Here is a 23,444-nt window from a genome sequence, read left to right as displayed (position 1 = left end):
GCCTGAGGCCAGGCAGAGAGGGCGAGAAGCCACCGCAGGTGTCCCTAGGATACCTGGAAGGCCCGGAGTGCAGACCCCAACATCTCCAGCCAGATGGCCCATGGGGACCTCAAACTCAAAGTGACCACCATGTGATTCATCTTCTTCCCTAGGCTCCCAGGTGCCCAGCCAACTGGGTTGCCCACCTTGGTGAACGATGCCCACCTCCTGCCCCGAGCCTGGATGTTCCCACTGAACACCCCCAACCTTGACCCCACAGACAGGTGATCGAGTCTCCCTGATACTTCCTCACTTGAATCAGCCCACCTCACCCCGTTCCCACGACTCCACCTGAGTTTAGGCGCCCACCATCCCTCCCCGGACGTGGACACCTCCTAACCTGTCTCCTGCTTCTACCCACCGGAGACTTGTGCTCAGAGTAGCCAGAGCGATCATCTAGATCAGAGGCTGCACACGCAGGGGCCCGGAGGGGCCGGACAGAGAATGAGCGAGGCCGTCCACGTAGGCAGAGGCCCAGGGCCTGTCAGGATGGGGGGAACCAGAGACCTCCCACCCGCCTCCAGCCAATGGTGCCACATGGAAATGCAGGCCCAGTGGGACCAGGTTCTTAAGAGAGGCCCAATATTTGGATTTTTACATGAAACTGTCCCAATGGTACAAGGTTGGTCCATCCCTATTAGGAGTCAAAGAAAACAGAGCCACTTGCCAGGGCCAACCGGAGAGCTACCATCTGCAATCCCTGTTTGAAACAAAAGAAGTCTGATTAAGCCACGCCCCCTGCATGTAACTTTCCGTGGCTGCCATCATCTTCAGGATAAAGTCCAGACACCTTAGCAGGCTCATGGGGCCTTATAGTCACAAGACTAAATCCCCCAAGAGGTAGGCCCTTGCCCACTCCACGTGTTCACTGCCCAGTCTTAGCACCGGCAGAGCCTGGTATACATGGGGGCTCGATCAACACCAGCTGAGTGAGTGAGTGAGTGAGTGAATGAGCAGTTGTGATCGAACCATATCCTGCCCCCACCCTCTGACCCTCGGCCCCCAGCTCCACACTCCAGCCCCACGGGACCACGTCCACAGCCCAGAGCCCAACAGCTTCAGCCTTATGCCTCTGCATATGCTGTTCCCCCTCCTAGAACGCTCTCCTCCACCTCTGCCTGGCCTACTTGTTTGCTTAGATGCCACCTCCTCCAGGAAGCCTTCCTGACTCTCCTCCTCCAGTTTATCCCAAGCTCCCTTGTGCCCTTTCCAGGGATGGTAGTGGCATCGAAATCCATATCACTAAACAACTGTAGGCCGCTTCCAGCCTGTCACACTCCTTCCTGTCCATTAACTAGTTTGGCCTTCACGATTACTCTGCAAGGTAAGAATCATGACTGCTGTCATAAAGGTGAAGAAACAGGCTCAGGGAGGTGAAGTGGCTCACCCAGGGCCACATAGCACCTGACCTCTGGGCTCACAGCCCCAGCTCCCGGACAGAGGTCACGAGGTCTGGTAAGCGTCCCCAGGCCACCCTGCCCACCCCACCTCGGGGACTTACGGCACGCTGCCTGTGAAGTTGATGCCACACAGGTGTTCCGAGCTGGTGACAGTGTCCCCAAACGTGGGCCCATCAGCTGGCACAAACTGGATGATGTTGGGGGGCAGACCGGCCTCCCGGAGGATGCGGTAGACGGCATAGCTGGCCAGCATGGCAGTGTCACTGGGCTTCCACAGGACCACGTTGCCCTGCCCGGGAGGCACAGTGATGACTCATGAGGTCAGGGGCCGCCAGCCCCGACTCCCACCCTACCCTGAAGCATGGCCATCCCTCACCTGGAGCCACCAGGACCCCATGCGAGCCAGGATATCCCCTACCCAGCCCCATTCCTACAGGTGCCCAGGTGCTGCACACCAGGCCCTAGAAGCCCTTGTCAGTGAGCTCACACCCTGCCCTGTCTGCTCCCACACTCTGGCTATGAAAGCCTCCCTTCCTCCGGAAGCCTGTGCCCACTGGTCCTGCCAGCACCCCTCGGGCAGGTCTGTTCTGGGTGTTTCCAACTCGCTGGATGCTCACGGGGCGAGGCTGGGCAAGTGCTCACAGGGCTCTGTCTGCACGTGTCCTGGATGAGGGCACGTGGGTGCCGGGTGTGTGTGCGTCTGTCTGAGTGCAGATGCACGAGGATGGCCCTGCGCACGAGCACCCTTCCAGATCACCCAGCTGCCCGACAGCTGTCAGCCCTCCTCCTGCTGTGCCCCGAGCCACCCAGGACCTCCGAGGGTAGGGCTGCATCTCCCCCATCGATTGGGAGCCGATGGCCACCTTCACCATGATAACGACAGTGGAGCCCACCAACTTCGAGACCACCTGCCCAGAGACAGACCAAGCCCAGATCCGTACCCGTCCCGTCATTTGCTAGCCTTGCAACCCTGACAAATAAGTCGCCAGGCACAGAGCAGGCACTCAAAGGTGGGCTGTAAGTGGCATCATTAGTAGCAGCCCCTATATAACGCTAAGCCCGCGCCGGGCCAGGCCTGCCTGGCGTTAGATGCGTCACAAGCGTGGCCTCCTTTGCTCCTCATGACCCTGTAATGTAAGCTTTTCTTTTACTTCCACTTTGTAGGTGAGGAAACTGCCTCAGAGGAGGGCGGGGACTTGCCTGGGGTCACCCAGACAGAGTGGGGCAAAGCTGGGACCCAGACCAGCCTCTGACCCCCAAGCCTTTTTCCACAGCCCCCAGCTGCCTCCACTTTCTGTGCTTCTCCCCGCGACGAGGGCTGGGACCCCAGGGGCTCTGACGTGGCCTCCTGTCTGTTGACAGGGGAGAGATGACCCGTTCCCGCCACGCCCACCTGCTGCCCACAGCTCACCATCAAGGCCGGCGCCCCCGCCAGGTTGCCGCCGATCGCAGTGAAGTTAAAGGGGGAGATGGCTGCCACGAAGCCCTGGGGAGGGAGGAGGTGGTGAGGCCAAGCCCAGGGCTTCCGGCAGCCCCCAACCCCCGCTCCACCACCTGGGGGTACCTCCAGCCCCCGGTACACCACGCTGTTGGTGCTGGGCGGCACACTGATGGGCTGCTCCCCCTCCAGCTCCACGGCAAACTTGGCGTTGAATCGGAAGAAGTCAATGAGTTCGGCTGCAGCATCGATCTCTGCTTGGATCACCGTCTTCCCCTGTGAAGCAGGAGGGCCGGGGGGTCAGTGGTGGAGGACGTGCCTCCCAATAGCCCTCTTCTGACACTGGACCCTGAGCCCATGGTGACACTGGGTTGCAGGTGCATTTGGGCCAAGAACCAGGAGACCTGAGGACTGTAAACATTTCCTTAGACTGTCTGTTCCTCCTGACGGTGAACGTGAGCCGTGAGGAAAGGACTCTGGGCAGCAAGAATAGGGCTTTATCGGGTCGGGCGGCCCCTCCTGGGGTCACTGGCAGCTGCTAACCCTGCTCAGGACGCACAGCAGGGGAAGCTGAGCTAAGACGCACTGCCTCCTGCTCTGCGTGGCCACCATGCTTCCTACAAGCTCCTGAGTCTTAAGTCAAACAAAGAGGCACCTTCACCTGGTCTTGGAGTGTGTGCGCCTCTTCCTGCCCAGGTGTGGCTCACCTGGGACACTCTGGAGCCCGACACCCACCCCAGGGGCTCTGCTGAATCCGGAGACACTTAGCCGGGTGTGGAGCTGTCATACCAGCTCCGTGCAGCAGAGGGCGCTCTCACTACGTGATGGCGAACAGGAAGAGCGCTGGGGTCACCCAAACCCCCTAAGGCGAAATTAACCGTCTCTCAACTGCTAATGCCACTCCCTGGCTCAACATGCATTCAACTCAAAAAACATCTACCAGGCACTTCTGTGACTCCAGAAGACACGGTGCAAGACGCAGAAAGAGAACACTAGCATGTGATTACAATGCCCAAAAAGCTTGTAAAGGGGAAACAAACACAAAGGAAGTCATTACACCCCGATGGGATCTGAGCTGTAGCCCACAGAGGAACAGCATGTTGGGGAACGGGGGCGGGCACAGAGGTAGGACAGATCATTATGGACTAAGAAGGTTCTAGAAGCCTCACAGAGGAGGCGCTATCTGGGCTAGACCTTGACAGTTAAGAGTTCATGAGGCAGAGAAGACAGGGAGCATTGCAGGTAGGGGACCCGGGGCAGAGGCAGGAGATGGGATGCTTGAGGTGTCCAGGAGCCTTGCTAGGTCCAGGCTGGTGACATCATGGGTGGGATGGCCTGGCAGGAAAGGGCAGAGCGGCTGGTGAGCTGGACAGAGGTGGGAATGGAAGGGCTCTGGGGGCTGGCTCAGGACTTGGGATGTGACCCTCAGCCAGAGAGAGACAGATCTCGGTGGTTCGTAAGGCTAGAGTGACCTGCTGGAGATGTCACAGAAACTGCTCTAAGGGCTGCAGAGGTCTGATGGAGCCTGGAGGACCGCGTAGGGCAACTGTCAGTCCAGGCAAAGCACGACAAGGGCCTGGCCCAGGGCGGGGACAGAAGTGGATAGGAGGGGCCATTTCCAGAGTAGGACACTCGAGCGTAGTTCAATCCACCTTGTCTACAAAGTATATAGGTCTGTCCCCTCTCCGAGGCCTGGTCCCTCAAGGACACCTCCTGGGCTCCCGCACGCAGAGCAGGTCTGGGCACCCAGAAGCCACTCAGCTGACGCCTGCTGAATTGGATGGGGTACGACTGCCTCCCCTACATCCCCGGTTGTGCCGGTGCGCATCTCACCTGTCCCACCATGGTCTTGGCCAGGACCTCTGCCCTGCGCGGCCCACTGAGCATATCTGCTGCCTTTAGGAAGACCTGGGCCCGGTCTGCAACAGGCTTCAGGTCCCACTCTTTCCTGGCGGCCAAGGAGGCCTCGATGGCTCTGTGAAGCAGGGCCTGATGAAGAGGGAAAGGTTGGGGGCTTCCTCCTGCAGCAGGAAGGGTCCCAGAGGAGCGAGGGAGGGAGGAGAGATCTGGAGGTCACTCTTCACCCAGGGAAGACCCCTGGCTCCCTCGGCCCTCAGCCCCCTCCCACTACAGCGGCAGACGCCATGTCCCATGGCCAGCTGGGCTGCCCCAGGCTCCGAGCCTGCCCTGCTACAGTCTGGAGGAGTCCGAGGGGCCTGCCAGGTAGGGCAACATGCCAAGGACTCGCTCCATTCTCTCTCATGGTCTCATCAGGGCCTCCTCTTGCTCCTGGGGCCTGGTGCTCCTGAACCCGCTGTCCAGAGCCTCCAGCCCTTGAGGTCCGGGCCTGACCTTGCCCTTGCCCTTGCCAGGCCAGAACTGCAGCCAGAGACAGACACCTGCCGCTGGCATCCCAGCTGCCAACCGCCCTCATCACCACGTGACACCAGCGCCTTGACCCTGTGGCCTCTCGCTGGCCCTCCCTGATGCCAATTCTCTGCCCGGCTTTCCATCCACGATGCCTCTAATTTCCCTGACTCAGCCTTCCAGCACCCCCTCCCCCTCCCTAAATCAGGGTAGCCTCACAAGGGGCATGTGCAGGGATGTCCCAGCCCTGGCCAAAGCAGCTCTCATTAGGCGCAAGTTAACCCCGGCACGCCTGGCCCAGTCAAAGACACGTGCCCGGGGACGCCCTCAGTGCCAGCCACCCCCCGGACGCCCCCACCCTCCATGGCCCGAGAGGGGAGCAGTGACTGACCTCTACCCCCATGGCAGCAACTAACCGGACAAGACGGGGTAGCACCCCAACCCTAAAGTCGCCAGGGACTCACCTTGTCTGCATAGCAGAACCTGGCCACCTTGTGTCCATGGTTAAAGGGCTAAAAGAAGAGAGAAGAGTGAGGTCGCTGTCCAGGAGGGAGGTGCCAGGTCAGGTGGGGATGGAGCCAGGCTCAGAGCTGGCATTCCAGGCCACTTGCTCTCTGCCCTCCAATCCCCATGATGCCTTCTCCAATCGCCCGGGCCCACGCTGACCTCTCCACCTTGAGAGTTACAGGGGCACCTGCTGTTTGATGAGCTCTGGAAGGTTCACGGTGCAGGAGAAAGGTATGAACAGAACAGTCTTTGAGGGAAAGCATGGACGTTTGGGTCAGACATAGGTTCGAATCCCGGCTCTGCCCCCTACTAGCTGTGCAGCTTTCTGTAAACTGACTTTCCTTCTCCAAGTCTCCCCATCAGGGAAAGCACGGAGAGGAGGACCAAATGGGGTCACAGGTGAAAAGTCCTCCAACATAGCTCCTGCCCTTACACCTGGGTCTGGCGTGAGGCTCGGTGGTGGGCTGTCACCACGGGAGGCCCTAGGCGATGCACTGCGTTGTGAAACACTCAGGATTTCTGCCGCCCCCCAAGGCCCTAAAGGAACAGAGCAACTGCTTCTCGAGCCCCGTGCTTGGGACCCAGATTAACTCGTCTAAATGGGATGAAACCCCAACAGACGTTTACAAACAACCCGGCAGTGCTGAATGTCAGCCTGGGCAGCAAGGCGGGGGAAACACCACTTCTTTCCCGACCTATTTTTTACACCATAATTATCAGCACTTTCGCCACCTATAAGTCCTCCAAGGGACTGTTTAGGGCCTTCCTGTCTAATAAGGCAGCCGCTAGTCACACATGCCTACTGGAACTTCAACTCACGTGGCACAAGCCAGGTTTCATGTGCTCGATAACCACGTGGGGCTGGTGGCTGCCGAAAGAACAGAGTAGATTCAGAACATTTCCACCATCATCTCAGAACGTTCTACTGGGCAGCACTGGTCTGGTCTGAGTGCAAAGTGGCCTCCCCGGCATGGTCACCTGTATCCTGTCTATACCTGAGATTGGCCTGTGAGCCTCAGGGGCTGAGAAGCTGGGGACCCGGGCCCTTCTATTCAGCACATCCAATCCCAGTGGACTGCGGACACCCCAAGTCAGCAATACATCCCGGTAACAGAGCTCCTGCCCTCATGCCGCCACGGCCCCAAATGCCAGGGCTCCAAGGATGACACATGGCCAGGTCAGTGAGGTGGTATGGGAAATGAAAACCAGAAGTGCCCACCAGGGGGTTATCAAAATCCCAGTGTCTGGAAAAATACTCAGGTGCTGCAGTGGCCATGGAGGCCGGCGGAGCTGCAGGTGAGGTCGGGCTCTGGGCGGTTACAGAGACCAGGTGAGCGAAGCCGTGGGAGCCTCGCTGGGCTGACACCTGGCACACACCCGTGCAGACCTGCAGAGCCTGCAGACCCCAGGCTGTGCTGACACTCCAGGTGTGGGCACTCTGGTTGCGGATCCAGCCGCAGGGGCTCTAAGATGCCTCTGTGGGTGACCCCTGCCCCAGGCCATCTTCGGAACCGTCAGAGTAGGGGCCCTGGGCCCGCCCCCTTAACCCTGCACATGCTGCTCAGGGCTCCATCTGGACAGATGTGTGCTCAGCCCATTTGCAAAAGGGCCAGCCCTTCACTCCCCTAAATCAGAGACCTGTGAGTTTCCTGATCCGTCCAAAGCACATGCCAGCTCCTGGCTTCATAAACTCCAAACAGGTGGGTTTCTTAGGGCAATGTCATCATGGGGCTTGGAGCCCAGCTTGCCACCCTAGCCCACCATTAGCCCCTAAACCGCCTTGTGGAGAAATCCATCAGGAATAACGGAAGATGCTGTGTGGACCCCTCAGGATCTTTCTTGCCTGTGGACAGGACTCAGTGATATCACAAAACCCCACGTGGCACCTGCGTGACAACTGGGGTGGGTTAGCAGAAAGTCTCTTGACAAGGTAGTGAACAACTTCCAATGGTTAAAAACAGTTCTGCCTCTCACTTCTTTTTAACTAGCTCTTTGTTTTTTGTTTTTGTTTTTTTTTTGCGGTACGCGGGCCTCTCACTGCTGTGGCCTCTCCCGTTGCAGAGCACAGGCTCCAGACGCGCAGGCTCAGCGGCCATGGCTCACGGGCCCAGCCGCTCTGCGGCATGTGGGATCTTCCCCGACCGGGGCACGAACCCGTGTCCCCCGTATCGGCAGGCGGACTCCCAACCACTGCGCCACCAGGGCAGCCCTTAACTAGCTCTTTTTGGCGTGAACTAGCTGCAGGCCCCTGGTTAAGGAGCACTGATAGCTACTGTCAAAGCTAACGCTAGTCAGTTTCCCGCGTGCAGAGGCTCCAAGTGTTTGACACGGACTAATCCGTTGAACCCTGACGACATCCCTCCGTGGCGTGATTGTTACCCCATTTTACATATGAGAAAGCTGAGGCACAGAGAGGTCAAGCAGCTCAAAGATACATAAGCAGCAAGTGGGCAGAAAGGGGCCTCCTCACGGTGACTAGGGTGGGATGCAGCTGGGTCTTAGGAAGACCCGAGAGGCCCAGCCTGAAAACCCCGAGGCTCCTTCTCCTTTGCCTCTGCTCCTCTGAGACTTGGTGTCCTGCATGTTTCAACAGACCCGCTTCCTTAGTTTCTCTCATCCTCTGTGGGGAGGTGTTCAATGCCCTCCCCACAGCTCCCAGCCCCGCAAAGAAAGATGCTTGTGGCTGGTTCCAAGTTTCCAGGGCAGGTAATTCCGACTGGCCCAGCTGGGGTCAGATGCCCATCCCTGGACCCAGCATCCCTCAGGTAGCAGCACCACACGATTTCAAAGGCTGCCCTGGCTCACCGCATGGGGGCAGGCGAGGAGCTCATCAATTTGAGCAGACACAGCCCCCCCCAGACGCCCAGTGCGCCTCTCTACCTCGCATGGAACCCTCAGTGCTTTGTTCCAAGCTGTTCCCACGGCTTCGTACACGACGCCTTCCCCGGCCTCCCAGGCCACCCACCTGCTGTGGGCTCCTCATCGTGGCCCTCCACCCGCCTTCCCATCCCAGCTCCCTGGCTGCCCACGGGAACCTGGCCCTCCAAACATCTATGTCCGGACTCACTTCTTCTGCCAAGCCCACACTCCTAATCCCTCCTCTGTCCTGAAATCAGAAAGCATTCCAGCGAGCAATGGGCTTTTTCGGAAAGTCTCACCCTCCTTAACCCCCTCCGATGGCTCCCTGGGCTCTTGGAAGAGGCTCTTAACCACAGCCAACAAGAACCACACGTGGGACGTCCCTGGTGGCACAGTGGTTAAGAATCCGCCTGCCAATGCCGGGGACATGGGTTCGGGCCCTGGTCCGGGAAGATCCCACATGCCGCAGAGCAACTAAGCCCGTGCGCCACAACTACTGAGCCTGTGCTCTGGAGCCCGCGAGCCACAACTACTGAGCCTGCGTGCCGCAACTACTGAAGCCCGCGAGCCGCAACTACTGAAGCCCGCGAGCCTAGAGCCCGTGCTCCGCAACAAGAGAAGCCACCACAGTGAGAAGCCCATGCACCGCAACAAAGAGTAGTCCCCTGCTCACTGCAACCAGAGAAAGCCTGCGTGCGTCATCGTGCAGCAAGGAAGACCCAACGCAGCCAAAAATAAACAAACAAACACATAAATAAATAAATAAATAAAAGAACCACACCCAAATCCCCTGGCCCCACTGGCTTCCTCTCTGTTCTGCAGCTCACCAAGCCCCCTCCTGACTCTGCACCCGCAGACCCCTCTGCTGGCGATGAGTCCCCAGCCCATCTTCACCCCTGGGGTTCAACTCAGATGTCACCTCCTCAGAGAGGCCTGTGGACCACCTCGCCTTACGTGGCCTCGCATCTCCAGCCCATCACCAGTGCCTTCCACAGCCCCTCTCACCATCTGGAATTCCGTTTGTTTCTTTCCTGACATGTAGGCCAATCTCACTCTCCCCTAGGTCAGCACCGTGAGGGCAGAGCCATGTGCCATGTTCACCGCTGTGTCCCAGAACCCAGCCCTAGGTCTGGGGCCGAGGAGGCTTGGATGGATGAATGGATGGATGGGTGGGTTTTATTACCATGATTTACAAGTACCCCTCCTAGAAAGAGCTAAAGTCAGCCTTTTGGAAACTGTTTTCCAACTTCAAACAGGTTTCTAGCTAATAATGCCATAGAGTAAACCACTTTGTTTACATACCGTGGCATTTATTTTGCAACTGGTTCCATTTGCACAAAGCTGGAAACTCCCTATGTATCCATAACATCAAAACGTATATATAGGGCTTCTCTGGCGGCCCAGTGGCTGAGAATCCGCCTGCCAATGCAGGGGACACGGGTTCGATCCCTGGTCTGGGAAGATCCCACATGCCGCGGAGCAACTAAGCCCATGAGCCACAACTACTGAGCCTGTGCTCTAGAGCCCGTGAGACACAACTACTGAGCCCGCGTGTCGCAACTACTGAAGCCCACGTGCCTAGAGCCCATGCTCCGCAACAAGAGAAGCCACCGCAGTGAGAAGACTGCACCGCAAAGAAGAGTAGCCCCCACTCGCTGCAACTAGAGGAAGCCTGTGTGCAGCAACAAAGACCCAACACAGCCAAAAATAAATAAATAAAATTAATTAATTAAAAAAAAAAAGTATATATATGTGTACACAAAGACAAATACACACTTCCCTTTTGTTCATAGCCAAGGTGCATATTTGCTTTAAGCCTTTCTGGGCTAAAACTGTCATGACCATAACAAGGGATAAAAAGGGATGGGGTGGTGCCTCTGCCTGGGGTTGGAGCAGACCCAGGGGTTCACCCTCAGGCCACCTTGTAGGGAAGCACCGCAGACTTCCCATTCAGCTGTGAGTCCTGGTCAAGATCCCCAACTGTCACCAAAGAATGTCACTCTTACTCTTGAACAGACTGGCACCGGTATGGGTGCCATTTCTTAACTGTCAAGCCAGACTAGATGCCTCCCAGGGACTTGCTAGGAAAGGCACGCTGTCTTATCGCTGTCCCATCATCCAGCAAAATCCCCGCTGAGAGAAAGACTTAAGGAGAATGCAGGAGGGACACGCAGACCAGCTACTGCTCTGGCCGGGGCTCTGAGAGGCCTGCCAGGGCCAGAGAGGCAAGAGGGATGAGTGGAGAGGGCTAGGCTGGGGACTGGAGCCACTAGAGGGTCACCCCACATGCGGACTCACAGGAAGGCCACTTGTGTGGCCACATCTTCCTTCTCTCAAGAGAAGCCAGACATTTGAATTCGTACATGAAATCGCCCCATGTTTAGGTTTTGGAAACAAAGCTACCAGCTATCGATTTGCAGTCTGAGCTCTGGATGGAAAGCCCACCCCAGCAGTGGACATGGGGCCTGCAGGGCGACCTCTGGGCATCCTCAGGCACTGGGCTTTGATGACATCCTCAGCCCACACGACAATGTGTGAGAAGCAGCCCCACCAAACATCCGTGCATGAGATGTGTGACTCCTGCGGGGATCTGTCACGTCACTGTGTCCTTCTGACACTTTCAGGAGAAATTTCTCTCTGGGCCCAGTATCAGAAATGGCTGTGCTTCTCCTACCACACAGTGGGGGATTTATTTCAGGAACACTCTGACTAGGGCAAGTGATGTGCTCTCCTCTCCACCGGAGACCAGGAGGCCTAAAGGCAAGTCTGTGGCCGCCTCCAGCAAGTGCCTAGGGCCTCAGGGTTATGTGACCAGCAGGTCACAGCAAGAATATTATCTTGCCGCCATACGCTAATTAACACTCTGCTTTGAAATCCCCTTTAGACATAGTCAGGGTGTGAATGAATTCACTTGAATCAAAATCAAGGGGATATGGCTCTGGGGAAACTGCATCCATCATCCCTGTTCCGTATCTAACTGTGCCACCCCAGGAGGGTCACTGATTGTCTCTGAGCTTCTCCCCTGATCTGCAAAATGGGCAGCTAACCTCCTGCTCTTCCAGCCTCCAAGGGGGTTGGCAGGGACTGAGGGAGGAGCTTGTGCAGAGGGGACAGGGTCTCAACAGATGTGCCTGTGGATGGAGTCTGGGCTCCAACAGGAGGGCTTCTAGGAAGAGGTGACACCTGGCCACGCCCTGGGTGCTTACCTCTGCTGAGCTCATTGTCAGCTAGCCCACTGGTCCCCAAATACGGACCAGGACTTTGGTGGCTGTCTTTCTTTGGAAGGATTATCTTTTTTTTTTTTTTTTAAGTATAGTTGATTTACAATATTGTGTTAGTTTCAGGTGTACAGCAAAGTGATTCAGTTATACATATTTTTTTTCAGGTTATTTTCCATTACAGGCTATTACAAGGTATCGAATATTGTTCCCTGGGTTAGACAGTGAATCCTTGCTGCTTATCTACTGTATATATAGTAGTGTGTATCTGTTAATGGAAGGATTCTCTTTGATTCTGACATTCTATCCTTGCTTCCTACTCCCTAGGCTGGTGAGCGGGTCAACTTTTCCAAAGCGATGGCAAAGCTGGGGGCAGCTGCTGTTTTTAACTTCTTGGCAGGCGCGATGTTGGCACCTTTTACGAGAGTCCCCTAAGACTGCCTTTGGAAGTTTTATACCGGTGCACGGAATTCAAAATCTTGCAGGGACTCTAAGTCCTTTTGGAGGCAGAGACCCCATGTTGCATGCTTATGTGCTGCCCGAGAGACAGACCCCAGATTCAGGGGAGAGGCTGAGCCCTGCCCGCCCACTGGACTTACAGACGCCTGGTACTGCACGTCTGAAGTCCACACCTCCTCGTCCCCCACCACGCACGGGATGGCTTCCGTCCGGCCCTTCAGCTCCTTCAAGGCCTGGGGAGAGGAGGAGAGGTCAGATGAGCACTTCCTTCGCCTCTACTTCCCGCCTAAAACACCGATGCAGAGTCTGCCAAGGCGGATGCCCAGGAAGGAATAGAAATGAGGAGGGTGCTGGGCGGGGTCTGTGGTCAGAGACGCTGTGATTGCTTCCCAGGGGCGGGGGCAGACTCGGCTCCCACACTGTCACTTCCTGTCCTGCAGGAAGGTAAGGCCAGTGTTGCCAGGTCTTCCCATTAGAGAAAAGATTTAAAAACCTGTGTCTGAAATTTATGTGAAATCTCACAATTTTAGAACACTGGCAATTAACGGGAGAATTTTTTTTTTTTTTGTGGCCACACCTTGCGGCTTTGCGGCTTGTGGGATCTTAGTTCCCCGACCAGGGACTGAACACACGCCCTCATCAGTGAAGGCGCAGAGTCCTAACCACTGGACTGCCAGGGAATTCCCGGGAAAATGTGTTTAAGCATAAAATATCTGTGGACTTATGACCGCTGACCTGGCACCCCAAAGAGACCCAGGTTGCCACCCTGCTGCTCCCAGGTCCCCCACCCCCCTCCAGATGCACAGCTCTCCCCAGATTCCCAGTTTCCTCCCGTGGCTGGGAGCAGAGGCAGGAAGGCGTGGGTGGCTGTCGGCACGGAGAGGTATCATGGGGGCTGCTGAAGGCCGTCTCTGCCCCAGGCCCTACACCACTGGGTGCCCCCCACCCTCCCATTACCTTCTGCAGTGCATCTCGCTCAGGGCTGCCCTGCGTGAATGCCAAGACGGGCTCATTGGCCACCTTCAGGGAGGAGACGTGCTTCCAACACAGCCTGGGGAGCGAGGGTGGGGAACAGAGGTGGACAGGTCAGCAGTGGCCACCACCAGCCCCAGCCCTTCTGTCTCCGACAGGGGGTCCTCGGTTGGCCCAGCATCTTGAAATCCAGGGCAACTATAGAACTGGGGGACGAGAACCAGCCTTGGGATCCAAAACCCAAGTTCAAGTCCAGACCCTGTCACTTTGTGTCCTCGGGCATGTGACCTGCCTCCTCCGAGCCTATTTCTCCACCTATCAAGTGAGAATCATCATAGAAACTCACATGGTTGCCTGAAGTTTTTTTGTTTTCTTTTGTTTTGTTTTGTTTCCCAGCTGCACTGCACATCACATGGGATCTTAGTTCTGCGACCAGGGGTTGAACCTGTGCCCCCTGCAATGGAAGCGCAGAGTCCTAACCACTGGACCACCAGAGAAGTCCCTGGTTGCCTGAAGTTTAAATTCATAGGTGCAAAACCATGGCTTAGTGTTTTGCACATAGAGAAGTCTTATTCTCCCTTTATTTCCCCACAATGCAGACTTTCTTCCAAACAGACCCGAGTTACTTCTTTCTCTCAGCAGGAAAGTCAGAGCATTCCAGAGCTCAGTCTCATCAGAATGTGAAACAGCTGAGACTCCCTTGGCACAAAGAGCTGAGCTCCGGGTGGGCAAGAAGGGCCAAGAGGTGGGCCGTGAACTTGGAGGAGTACTCTGAGCTCGGTTTACAGACACAGGGAGAGCTGCTGTTGGGGTATGGGCTCTGATTCCTGGGTACTGAGCTCCAAGAACTCCTTGTTCTGCAGACGCCATTCAATCTTAACCTGTATGACCTCCCTGATTAGTGCCCACCAGCGGCCTCCACCCCTAATGTGTCTGGAGGTCCCAGGGTGGGAGGACAGGTGGGTAAGAGTCAGTCATTCCACTCACGGACGTAGAGAACAAACTTGTGGTTGCCAAGGGGGAGGGGGTTGAGGGAGGGATGTAGTGGGAGGTTGGGATTAGATGTGAGCTGCCGTATAAACAATAGCAAGGTCCTACCGTAGAGCACAGGGAACTACAGTCAATATCCTGTGATAAACCATATGGAAAAGGACATTTAAGAAAAGAAAGTATATACACGTATAACTGAATCACTTTGCTGTACAGCAGAGATTAACACAACATTGTAAGTCAGCAACACTTCAATTAAAAAATTTTTCTGTTAATGAAGAATTATTGTTCACAAGTGGTCCGAAATAAGCCACACAGTATTCTATTGTCTTAATACTGGTGAAAATGGTATATAAACAAAATAACATATACTTAAATGAAAAGAGTTGTAAATACAGCCTTAAAATTTTTCAAAAACAAAACAAAAGGGTCAGCCATTCCAGAGCTGGAGGAACCCCAGTGGTGGGACTTCCCCTCCAGGCCTCAGTTTCCCCATCTGTAAATGAAGACAACAGTGAGGACAAAGCCCGCCTAGGGCACAGGGGGCACATCAGATTTGATAACACCATTGTGGCATCCCAAGGGCCTCGCCAGTGGCACGGTGATAGAAATCAGGTAATTTTGATCCTATAAGTAAAAAGACTAGATCAAGATCAAGAGAAACCTGGATTTGAATCCAGAAAAACCCAGATCTATCTCCCCCTGGTGTCAACACCCCACGGGCAGCACCCGTGGGTGGACGAGTCGGATAACTGGTCGCTGAGGTAGGGAGGACACACACCTGGGGGACCATAGGACCTCCAGAGATGAAGGTGTTGGAAAGAACCTGTCATAGGATTTGGGTTATAGGGGGGTAATTTGGGGAGGGTTAAGGAAGCTGGGGCTGGCTCTGGATCAGGAAGCTCGGCAATTCTACGGTGGGGTGAAAGAGTAGCAGTTCCTCACTTGGCGAGGGGGGGGATGCCTGGTACTTTGGGGGTGGCATGGTGACCTCTGTGCTTAGACAAAACTATAGAGGGCCTGTTCTGTCCACTTCATCATGGCCTCCGGTGACCTTGTCTGAGGCTGGGTTTCTGCGAGGTTGTTTATGCCCAAGAGATCCAAACACAATGGCTACGAGTACTGGGCACTTTTTTTTCTTTCTCACTGAGACTGGGTCTGGGGGCTCAAAGACCCAGCCTGGGAGGCCAGGGGGAAGGACACAAAACCAGGGGCCGTGAGGGTGGGTCCTTCATTGATTCTACAAGACGGGCACCTGCTCCGTCTCTGGAGACAACAGCGGTGACCAAGACAGCAAGGCCTGTGGTTGCATGCAGCTGATCTCCAGTGGGGGACGCGGGTAAGAAAGGAACACAGCGGTGACCAAGGGGAGAGGAAAATGAGGAACGGGAAGGGCAGGGCTGCTTCAGCTGGGGTGGTCAGGGAGGGCCTCTCGGAGACGACCTCCGCCAGAGACCTGAAGAAGGTCTGAAAAGAGCTGGAAAGAGCGTTTCAGACAGAGGGACAAGCAAGGGGAAAGGCCCAGAGCAGGGAGCATGAGTCAGGAAGAGCAGAAAGGGGCCTGTGCAGCGGAAGGGGAGGGAACAGACAGTGGGGGGGCGGGGCAGGGCCGGGTGCCCAGGAGGGCAAAGAGAGCCTTGGGGCTTTCTCCTGCCCCTCCCTCCAGGTCCACCCCAGCCCTACACACCACACCCAAGGAAGCCAGCAAGCCTCAGGCCCCACCCTTCCCCAAACAGAGGAAGAAATGTGAGGCCCCTTCACCCTCTGTGGAGCTGTGTGACCTTCAGCTGGATTCCTCGGTATAACACGGAGACACCCATCTCCTGGGGTTATTCTGGAGATCTGAAGAAATAATAATGCAAAGCTACACGTGTGCCCAAAACCTGAAAATCCACACAGCCCCCTTCCACTTACTGCGTGCGGTGGGGAAGAATGCAGAGGCCAGAAAATGTCAGCGGCCACAGGTCTCAACAGCCCGGCAGGAAAGGGGAGGGTGGCGTCTACTCCTCCACCCCCCACCACCTGGAAGGTTCCAGATGCCTCTCTCTGGGCCTCAGTAGCAGCGCACCACCACAAAGCAGTGAATCAGATATCACCTGGTCCTCTTCAAGCCAGGAGAGAGCCGCTGCGTGCTGGGCTGGGAGCCAGAAGCGGGGCCACCCAAGCCCTCTCTTGACCCCAAGTCCTGGAGGGTGTGAAAAGCAAAGGCTCTGGAAGCAGACAGAGCCCGGACGGACCCCCACACCTGCTCGAGACCTCAGCACATTATTACAAACTCCGCAGGCCTCTGTTTCCTCACCTGAAGAATGGGTGACACCATGTTCCGCACAGGGTCACTGTAAGGATGACAAGCCTTGCCTCTCCTCACCCTTCCTGCTCTTAGGTTTTCCTAAGAAACTGTAAAGGTCTTCCAGAATGTTTACTCCACCAGGCCAGGCTTTCAAAGGCAAAATGGTTCCCAGACACCCCCGAGGATCAGGGGCTGGCCTGGGGGCTCAGCAAACACTGCTGGAATAAACGTAGCCCCGTGTCCCACCAGGGCAGAAGTTCAAAAGGTAGCAGCTACCAGCCCTCCTCTCCCTGTTCCCTCCCAAGCAACGTCAGAACCAGAAATCCTACAGGTCTCCCCCGACCTTCCCCAGGGCAGAGGTCCACTGTGACCTCAGGATCACATGCCCCCGTGGCTTTCTCTCTGCCTGGAAAGTCTCCAGGCCCCCGCCCCACTGTCCATCAGTCCGAACGTAGCTTAGGGAAAGAGACTAGTTCAAAGATCAGCCTGAGTCAACTAGAGCCAAAAATAATCCAAGGATGCCTGACAAACTTTTTTTTTTTTTTTGGCTCATGTGCCCTTTGGGATAACAGGAGCACCCTTCCACTGGCTCACGGAAAGGCAGCGTGAACCACTCGCAGGACTTGGGGCCTCTACAAGGATCTGCGAGGCCCTTCTAGGCAGGGCTGTATTCCCATTCAGTCAGTCAGTCAGCACATATCTATCCCTCATGGCATCTGAGCAGAGATAGCTCAGGTGAGGTCAAATGGCTCACCCAAACCATGTGTTCATCGCACCTGGCAGGTGCTTGGCTCTGGGACACAGAGGTGAATCCAACCCAACCTTCTTAGGGCAGCTCTCAGCCCTCCCGCTTCAGGAAAGAAGCACGAGGCAGAGTCTGAATTTGACTCAGTTTCCCCTAACAACCCGGGGTGCCCCTTCTGCTCACCTGGGGACTTCACGGCCTGGGCCTGAGACCCCAGCTGCCCCTCCCCACCCTCGGCAGGTACCAGGATCTGAGCTAAAAAGGCTGCAACACCAAAACATAGGCTGCACCACCAAAACATAGCCTGCAACCGGTGAAATTTAGAGCCTGCAAGCTCTGAAATTTACAAAGGGGAAAACTGAGGGGGCTGCTGCGAGGGGCTGAGCTGCCAGGGGTTGAGCTCCCAGGCCACCCCTCGGCCTCCACCCCGGTCCAAGGCACCATCAGCTTTTGCCTGGACAACTACAACAGTCATTCCGGCTCCACTGACTCCAAGCTCCTCTCAAAACTGCTGGAATAAACTTAGTCCTGCGTCCCACCCAGGGCAGAAGGTCAAAAGGTAGCAGCTACTGGTTTTCATAGTCTTAACATGAAAACATGATCAACACAGAGAGACAGAGGGTAAGTGCTCAGCTCGTAACTTAGTGGCTTCCCATTTTCTTCTACAATAAAGAATCAGAATCCTGGGACTTCCCTGGTGGTCCCGTGGTTAGGACCCCGCACTTCCACTGCAGGGGGCACAGAATCAATCCCTGGTCGGGGAACTAAGATCCCGCATGCCACGTGGCGCGGCCAAAAAAACAAAAGAATCAGAATCCTTACTGAGGCCTCCAGACTCATTTCCCATCACCCCCCATCCCCTTCCACCTCATCTGCTGCAATCCTGCCACCCTGGTCTCCCCACTCCACCCCACCCCCATCTCCCTCTGCAGCGGATACCAGCCTGCCCTGCCTGGATGGGACCCCTATCAGATCACCTCACAGGTGACAACCCTCATTACAGAGCTCTGATTGTCTGTGCTCCCACACTGCCCAGACCACAGTAAGCATATGAGAAATACCTTTAAAACAATTAACACACAAGTGGACACCAGGCCCCCGGGACGGACGGGACTCCCAGGCAATGTTCTTTTGCTGGATGCAGGTCCCCGGCGGCTGGGGTCAGGGCAGCCAAGGCCAAGGAGAGGACTAGAAAGGAAATTGCCTTTGCTTCATTGAGCTTCCAGGCTGTTATCTGGGACCTGATAAGACCAATCCTCCTTATCACTGAGATAAGGGACCAGTGATGGAGGTGAGCTGAGAGAAAGTACAGAGCCCAGGGCAGGGCCAGAAGGGAGGGGCCTGAAGCCCAGGATGAGCTGCCCTGGAAAACTTCAAAGAACTTTTCTGAAGCATTTACGGCATGCCTCTGGCATAGTGCTAAGTGATGACCGCATTGAATCCACCCTACAAATATATTACCCTGCAAACTCTTATTACCTCTATTGTACAGGGAGGAAGCTGAGGTTCAGAGATTAAGGGCTCATGGTCACAGCTGGTGGAGTGATGGCGCAGGATCTGAAGCCAGGTTCCCTCACTTAGGAGACACGCTTTGGCAGAAGCATGGGGAGCATCTCAGACACCTTTGGCCAGCTGATGGGACAGGTTCATCCTCCTAACCGCCCAGCTGGCACCTCCTCTCTTCCCAACGGAGCAAAGAGGCCACCCTGAGGTGGGGAGGGAAGCTCAGGGCTTTCACTGCATAACAATGCCTGCTAGTGGGGGAGGGGATCAAAATAATGCTTGATGCAACACATTACTTTTCTACGTGCTGGCCACTCTTCAAAGTGGTTTTCGCATATGAATTCGTTTACTCTCTAAGACAATTCCACTATTATCTTTCTTTTTCACGTGGGAACAAGAGGCAGCACAGAGAGGTCGAGCAACCTGCCCAGGGCCACACAGCTGCTAAGAGGTAGAGCCAGGATCCACCCCGGGCTGTCCTGTGGGCCATTCCAACAGCAACTGTCCAGCACCTGCTGTGTGCCGAACCAGGTGCTGGGCACCGGAAGCCAAGTTCCCCAGGGTCCGTGTGCTGGTGCCGACTGCTGCCTGAGTGGGGATTTTGACACCTTTAGAAGCAAGTATTATGATCATTGTAGGTTCTACTTATTCTTTTACTCAACTTATTCACAGAGCGCACACTGAGTCCCAGGCCCCCACCAAGCCACTTGTCACATCATCTCTAACCCCTGTGCTACATGCCTGTTAATAGGATTATTCCCATTTTACAGACAGGGCACTGAAGGGCCAAAGGACAGCTGCCTTGGCAAGGCCACAAAGTGCTGGGTGAGCATGAGTTCACCAGGGGAGGACATTCCAGGCAAGAGGCACTGCCCTGGCCACCGCTTGGAGGAGTGAAAGGGCAGAGTATGTCCAGGGAATGGTGGGAGGTACCAGGCCCCCGCCCTGCACAGCTTCTGCCCATCCCAGGGGAGGGCAGGCTGGGACAAGCACTGGGGGGTTTTGAAATGGGGAAAATTAGACAGGCTGGTGGGCTGAGAGGGGTCCAAAGTTACCAGGATTTCTGCAGGGGAATTCCAGCCCGCAAGCCCCCTGACACTGGGGGGGTGCTGAACTGGAGTCACCTCTGGACCCCGGCACCCAGCGAGGTCTGATACAAGAGTATGTAAGGGACAAAAATTAACATTTATTGTAAGCTTCCTATGAGCCCGGGTTAGTTCTTTTTTTTTTGCCGTACGCGGGCCTCTCACTGTTGTGGCCTCTCCCGTTGTGGAGCACAGCCTCCGGAAGCGCAGGCTCAGCGGCCATGGCTCGTGGGCCCAGCCGCTCCGCGGCACGTGGGATCTTCCCGGACCGGGGCACGAACCCATGTCCCCTGCATCAGCAGGCGGACTCTCAACCACTGCGCCACCAGGGAAGCCCCCCGGGGTTAGTTCTTTTATTTATTAAATTTATATATAAATGTGCATCTTGGCTCTTTCCAAAGAGAATTTGCAGAGGACACCCATGACAAAGTTAACGAAATAGAGAAAAGGGCAGGCAGGTCAGGGCCAAAGGAGACAAAAGGCAATCAACTGGGAGGTCTGGTGTTTACCAGCTTAAGGCCTTGGACAAGTTTTCCTTAACTTCCACAGGCCTCAGCTGTTTAATCCGTGAAGTGGGGATAGTAACACCCACATCATAGGCTGCTGAGGAGCTAAGTAGCATCATCCACGTAAAAGGTAAATGGTAGCCCGTAGTGACCATCCCTGGGCCGTCCGTAAAGGCCAGGTGTTTGTCATGATTGTCTCCCAGACTGGTTGTGATAAGTCTCTGTTGGCAAGTAAGGAATCGCGTGATCGTTCTTTCATTCACCAAATGTTTGCTGAGGGTTACCAGGTGGCAGTCACAGTTCTAGGCCCTGGGGACATATAATAAGGTAGAGAAGTCTCAAGTGAAAAAGCAAGCTACAAAAATGGATTTGCAGGGGAGCCCATTTTTATGTTGTTTTTCTAAAGCGTATATATTCCTGGAATATTAAAAGGCTAGTAATCAAAGTGACAGCAGTGGTTACGTCTGTGTGGTGAGCTGCCGGGCGATTTTTTTGTAACCCTTTTTTTTGCTTTATCTGTACTTTGTACAACGGACACCTACTAATTCAATAAAAAGAAAATGTACAATCAAGAGTATGTTTAAAAATTGGTTGAGATTCCTGGCACTCCAGGCAGAAAGGGAAACACTACAGAACATCACCCATCCCAGTTCCCCAAGAGATGGTTTTTTCTCAGCTTCATGTACAGGACACTGAGAGATATCACTAAAAATGTCCTAAAGCTGTTGCTCCATACACGCAGACGCGGCACACGCCACAGGAGTGTCCTGAACATCTGTCGACTAAATGAACAAGTGACCAAACGCCACACCTGTTCTTCTAGAACCATGGCTCTCAACTAGGAGTGATTTTGCCCCCCAGGTGACATCTGGCAATGTCTGGAGACATTATTTTCTTGTCACGACTGGGGGATGCTCTGGCATCTGGTGGGTGGAGGCCAGGGATGCTGCTAAACATCCTGCAATGCATAGGACAGCTCCCACAGCAAAGGATTATCAGACTCAAACGTTAATACTGCCGAGGTTGGAAACCCGGTCTGGGGCAGCGGGCCAGCTGCTGTATCTGAAGAAGTAACCTGAACTGGCAGATCTGGTTGCAAAACGCTTTCTCTGGTTGCAAAATGCTTTTTCTCCACTCAGGAGGCTTTGTAATTAAGAGCATGAGTCTGGAGTCAGACTGACTGCGATTTTAGTCTCACATTTGTCTTAACAGGCAGATAAGTTTCCCATCTGTAAAATGGTAATAATACAGGGCTCATCTGCACAATCAGGCCTATGGTACTTGATTGCTTGATAACTATTGCTGTTATGAGCTTTTTTTTTTTCAGAATAGGGATTTCTTTCTACCAGATATTAGAGGGGGTTTGTTTTTGTTTTTGTTTTTTAATGTTTAAGGCTTTCTTTCCCATTACACTGAAAATTCTTGGAAGGCTCCCGTCCACGTGTAAATCCCCTGGGTACCCCCCCCCTCCCCGCCGTAGGGTTTAGCAAAGCACGTGCACACGGTAGGTACTCAGTAAACAGGTGAATCTATGTGGCTTCCATCTAGGGTCTGAGAGGGATGGTCTCAGAGTGCAGGGAGAGGCCTGCAAATGGGACCACGCTGAGGGTGTAGTGAGCATGGCCCCCATCCTCAGTTTGGAAAAAGAGCCCTTCCTGTCCATGTCCTCTTCCCTGTCCCACTCCCCCATAGAGAATACACAGCGGCGCTGGGACTCATCCGTGCCCAGGGCACCCCTGCACCATCCCTTAGGACACTGATTAACTCAGAAAGGGCATAGCTCATCAGGCGAGACGTAACTGGTGAGTCCTAGAGGTCAGGCAAACACTGGGGGCAGGGGCTGCCCAGCTCTGAAAGGGAGATGGACAGAAACACGGGTCCATAGGGGTGCAGCCTCACCAGACTGTGAGCCCCTCCGGGGCAGGATCTGTGTGCCACCTACCTTCTCCACCAAGCCCAGAGGCAGAAAGGGGCTCTGAGAACATTTGTCGCTGAGTGGGCAAGGGTCCAGGAACCCAACTCCACAGTGCGGGGGTTTGCAAATCTGGGTTTGCAGGGCAGCTCCGCTCTGAAACTGCACCTTGGTTTCTTCATCTGTAATTTGGAATAACAGCTACCCCCAGGAGAAGTTTAAACAAGAGTGATAATGATGGTCATGATTAATAGTAACTGGGCACTGCCTATGTGCCAGGCACTGTTCAATGCACTTTACATGTAGCAACTTATTTATTAATCATCACAATAAGGCACACACCCCAAGTGCGTGGCACAGGTTTGGCACGTTCTACGCACTCCACAAGTATTATGATTCCACCTATCAGAAGAAAGGGGTCCTTTTCTCTGCCCAACACAACTTTTAAAAAGGGGAAGGAGAAAAGAGAGAAATAGAAATGCCGGTAGACAGAAGAGAGGGAAGACCCAGGGAGGGTCCTGAATGTGAGACCGAGGGTGGGGAGGTGAGAAGCGGGGTGTGCTAAAAATAGAGGTGCCCTGGGAGGAAGGCACTGACTGCACTCCGGCGGTGGGCAAATTTCGAAGATCCAGCATCAGAAGAAGGAGAAGTGATTAAGCGGCTACTTTCTAAGCGTGGGAGCCAACAGGGCACCGAGGCACCCCCACCCCGCAGCAGGATTCGGGAAGGGGGTCCCCCTAGCTGAAGGAAGAACTTTGGGAGACGAGGGTATAGCAATGGGAGGAAGGCCTGCGTGGGGGTCGGGCGGCATCAGAGGAAGTGACCCCCGGCGGAGGGGAGCCCCTAGGAAACCCGGCGAGGGTCTGGCAGGGAGGGAGTCCGGCTCGGGGGCGAGGGAGCGCCCAACGACTCCCGGGACCCCGGGGCAGCAGGCGCCGCGAGGGGCCTCCCCAGGCCTGGTACTCACTCACCCGGCAGCCCTCCACGGGCGAGCCAGCAGGGCGCGGCGGAGCGCGGGCGGCGACAGCAGCAGCATCTTGAGCTTTCGGCACTGCTGTTTGCTGGACCGTTCGCCCCCGGAGTGGCTCTACTGCGCTGCCCCGCCCTGAGCGCACCACCTCGGCTGGCGGGGGGAACATGTCACCCCATCCGTC

General features: G+C 55.3%; 1 protein-coding gene across 7 annotated transcripts in view; it reads right to left on the bottom strand.

Annotated features, from left to right (window-relative positions):
• The window catches only part of ALDH4A1 (aldehyde dehydrogenase 4 family member A1), a 32,707-nt gene extending 9,263 nt beyond the window's left edge, over positions 1-23,444 (bottom strand). Inside the window, exons 1-8 of one of the 7 annotated variants that reach the window (XM_022552144.3) lie at positions 23,262-23,391; positions 13,245-13,338; positions 12,428-12,520; positions 5,709-5,756; positions 4,711-4,866; positions 3,004-3,153; positions 2,851-2,925; positions 1,541-1,728 (exon numbers count right to left, since the gene is read on the bottom strand). In XM_022552144.3, coding sequence (XP_022407852.2) covers positions 1,541-1,728; positions 2,851-2,925; positions 3,004-3,153; positions 4,711-4,866; positions 5,709-5,756; positions 12,428-12,520; positions 13,245-13,338; positions 23,262-23,326 — 869 coding nt within the window. In that variant the 5' untranslated portion in view covers positions 23,327-23,391. The other 6 variants (XM_089900032.1, XM_089900035.1, XM_089900042.1 and 3 more) reach the window with 6 other exon arrangements.

Source organism: Delphinapterus leucas, chromosome 1, assembly GCF_059928025.1.
Source record: "Delphinapterus leucas isolate spDelLeu-1000000601 "Yukka" chromosome 1, BTC_Dleu_Yukka2, whole genome shotgun sequence".
NCBI classification, from domain to species: Eukaryota; Metazoa; Chordata; class Mammalia; order Artiodactyla; family Monodontidae; genus Delphinapterus; species Delphinapterus leucas.
The sequence above is the reverse complement of the archived record's forward strand: the minus strand, read 5'-3'. Positions and strand labels throughout refer to the sequence as shown.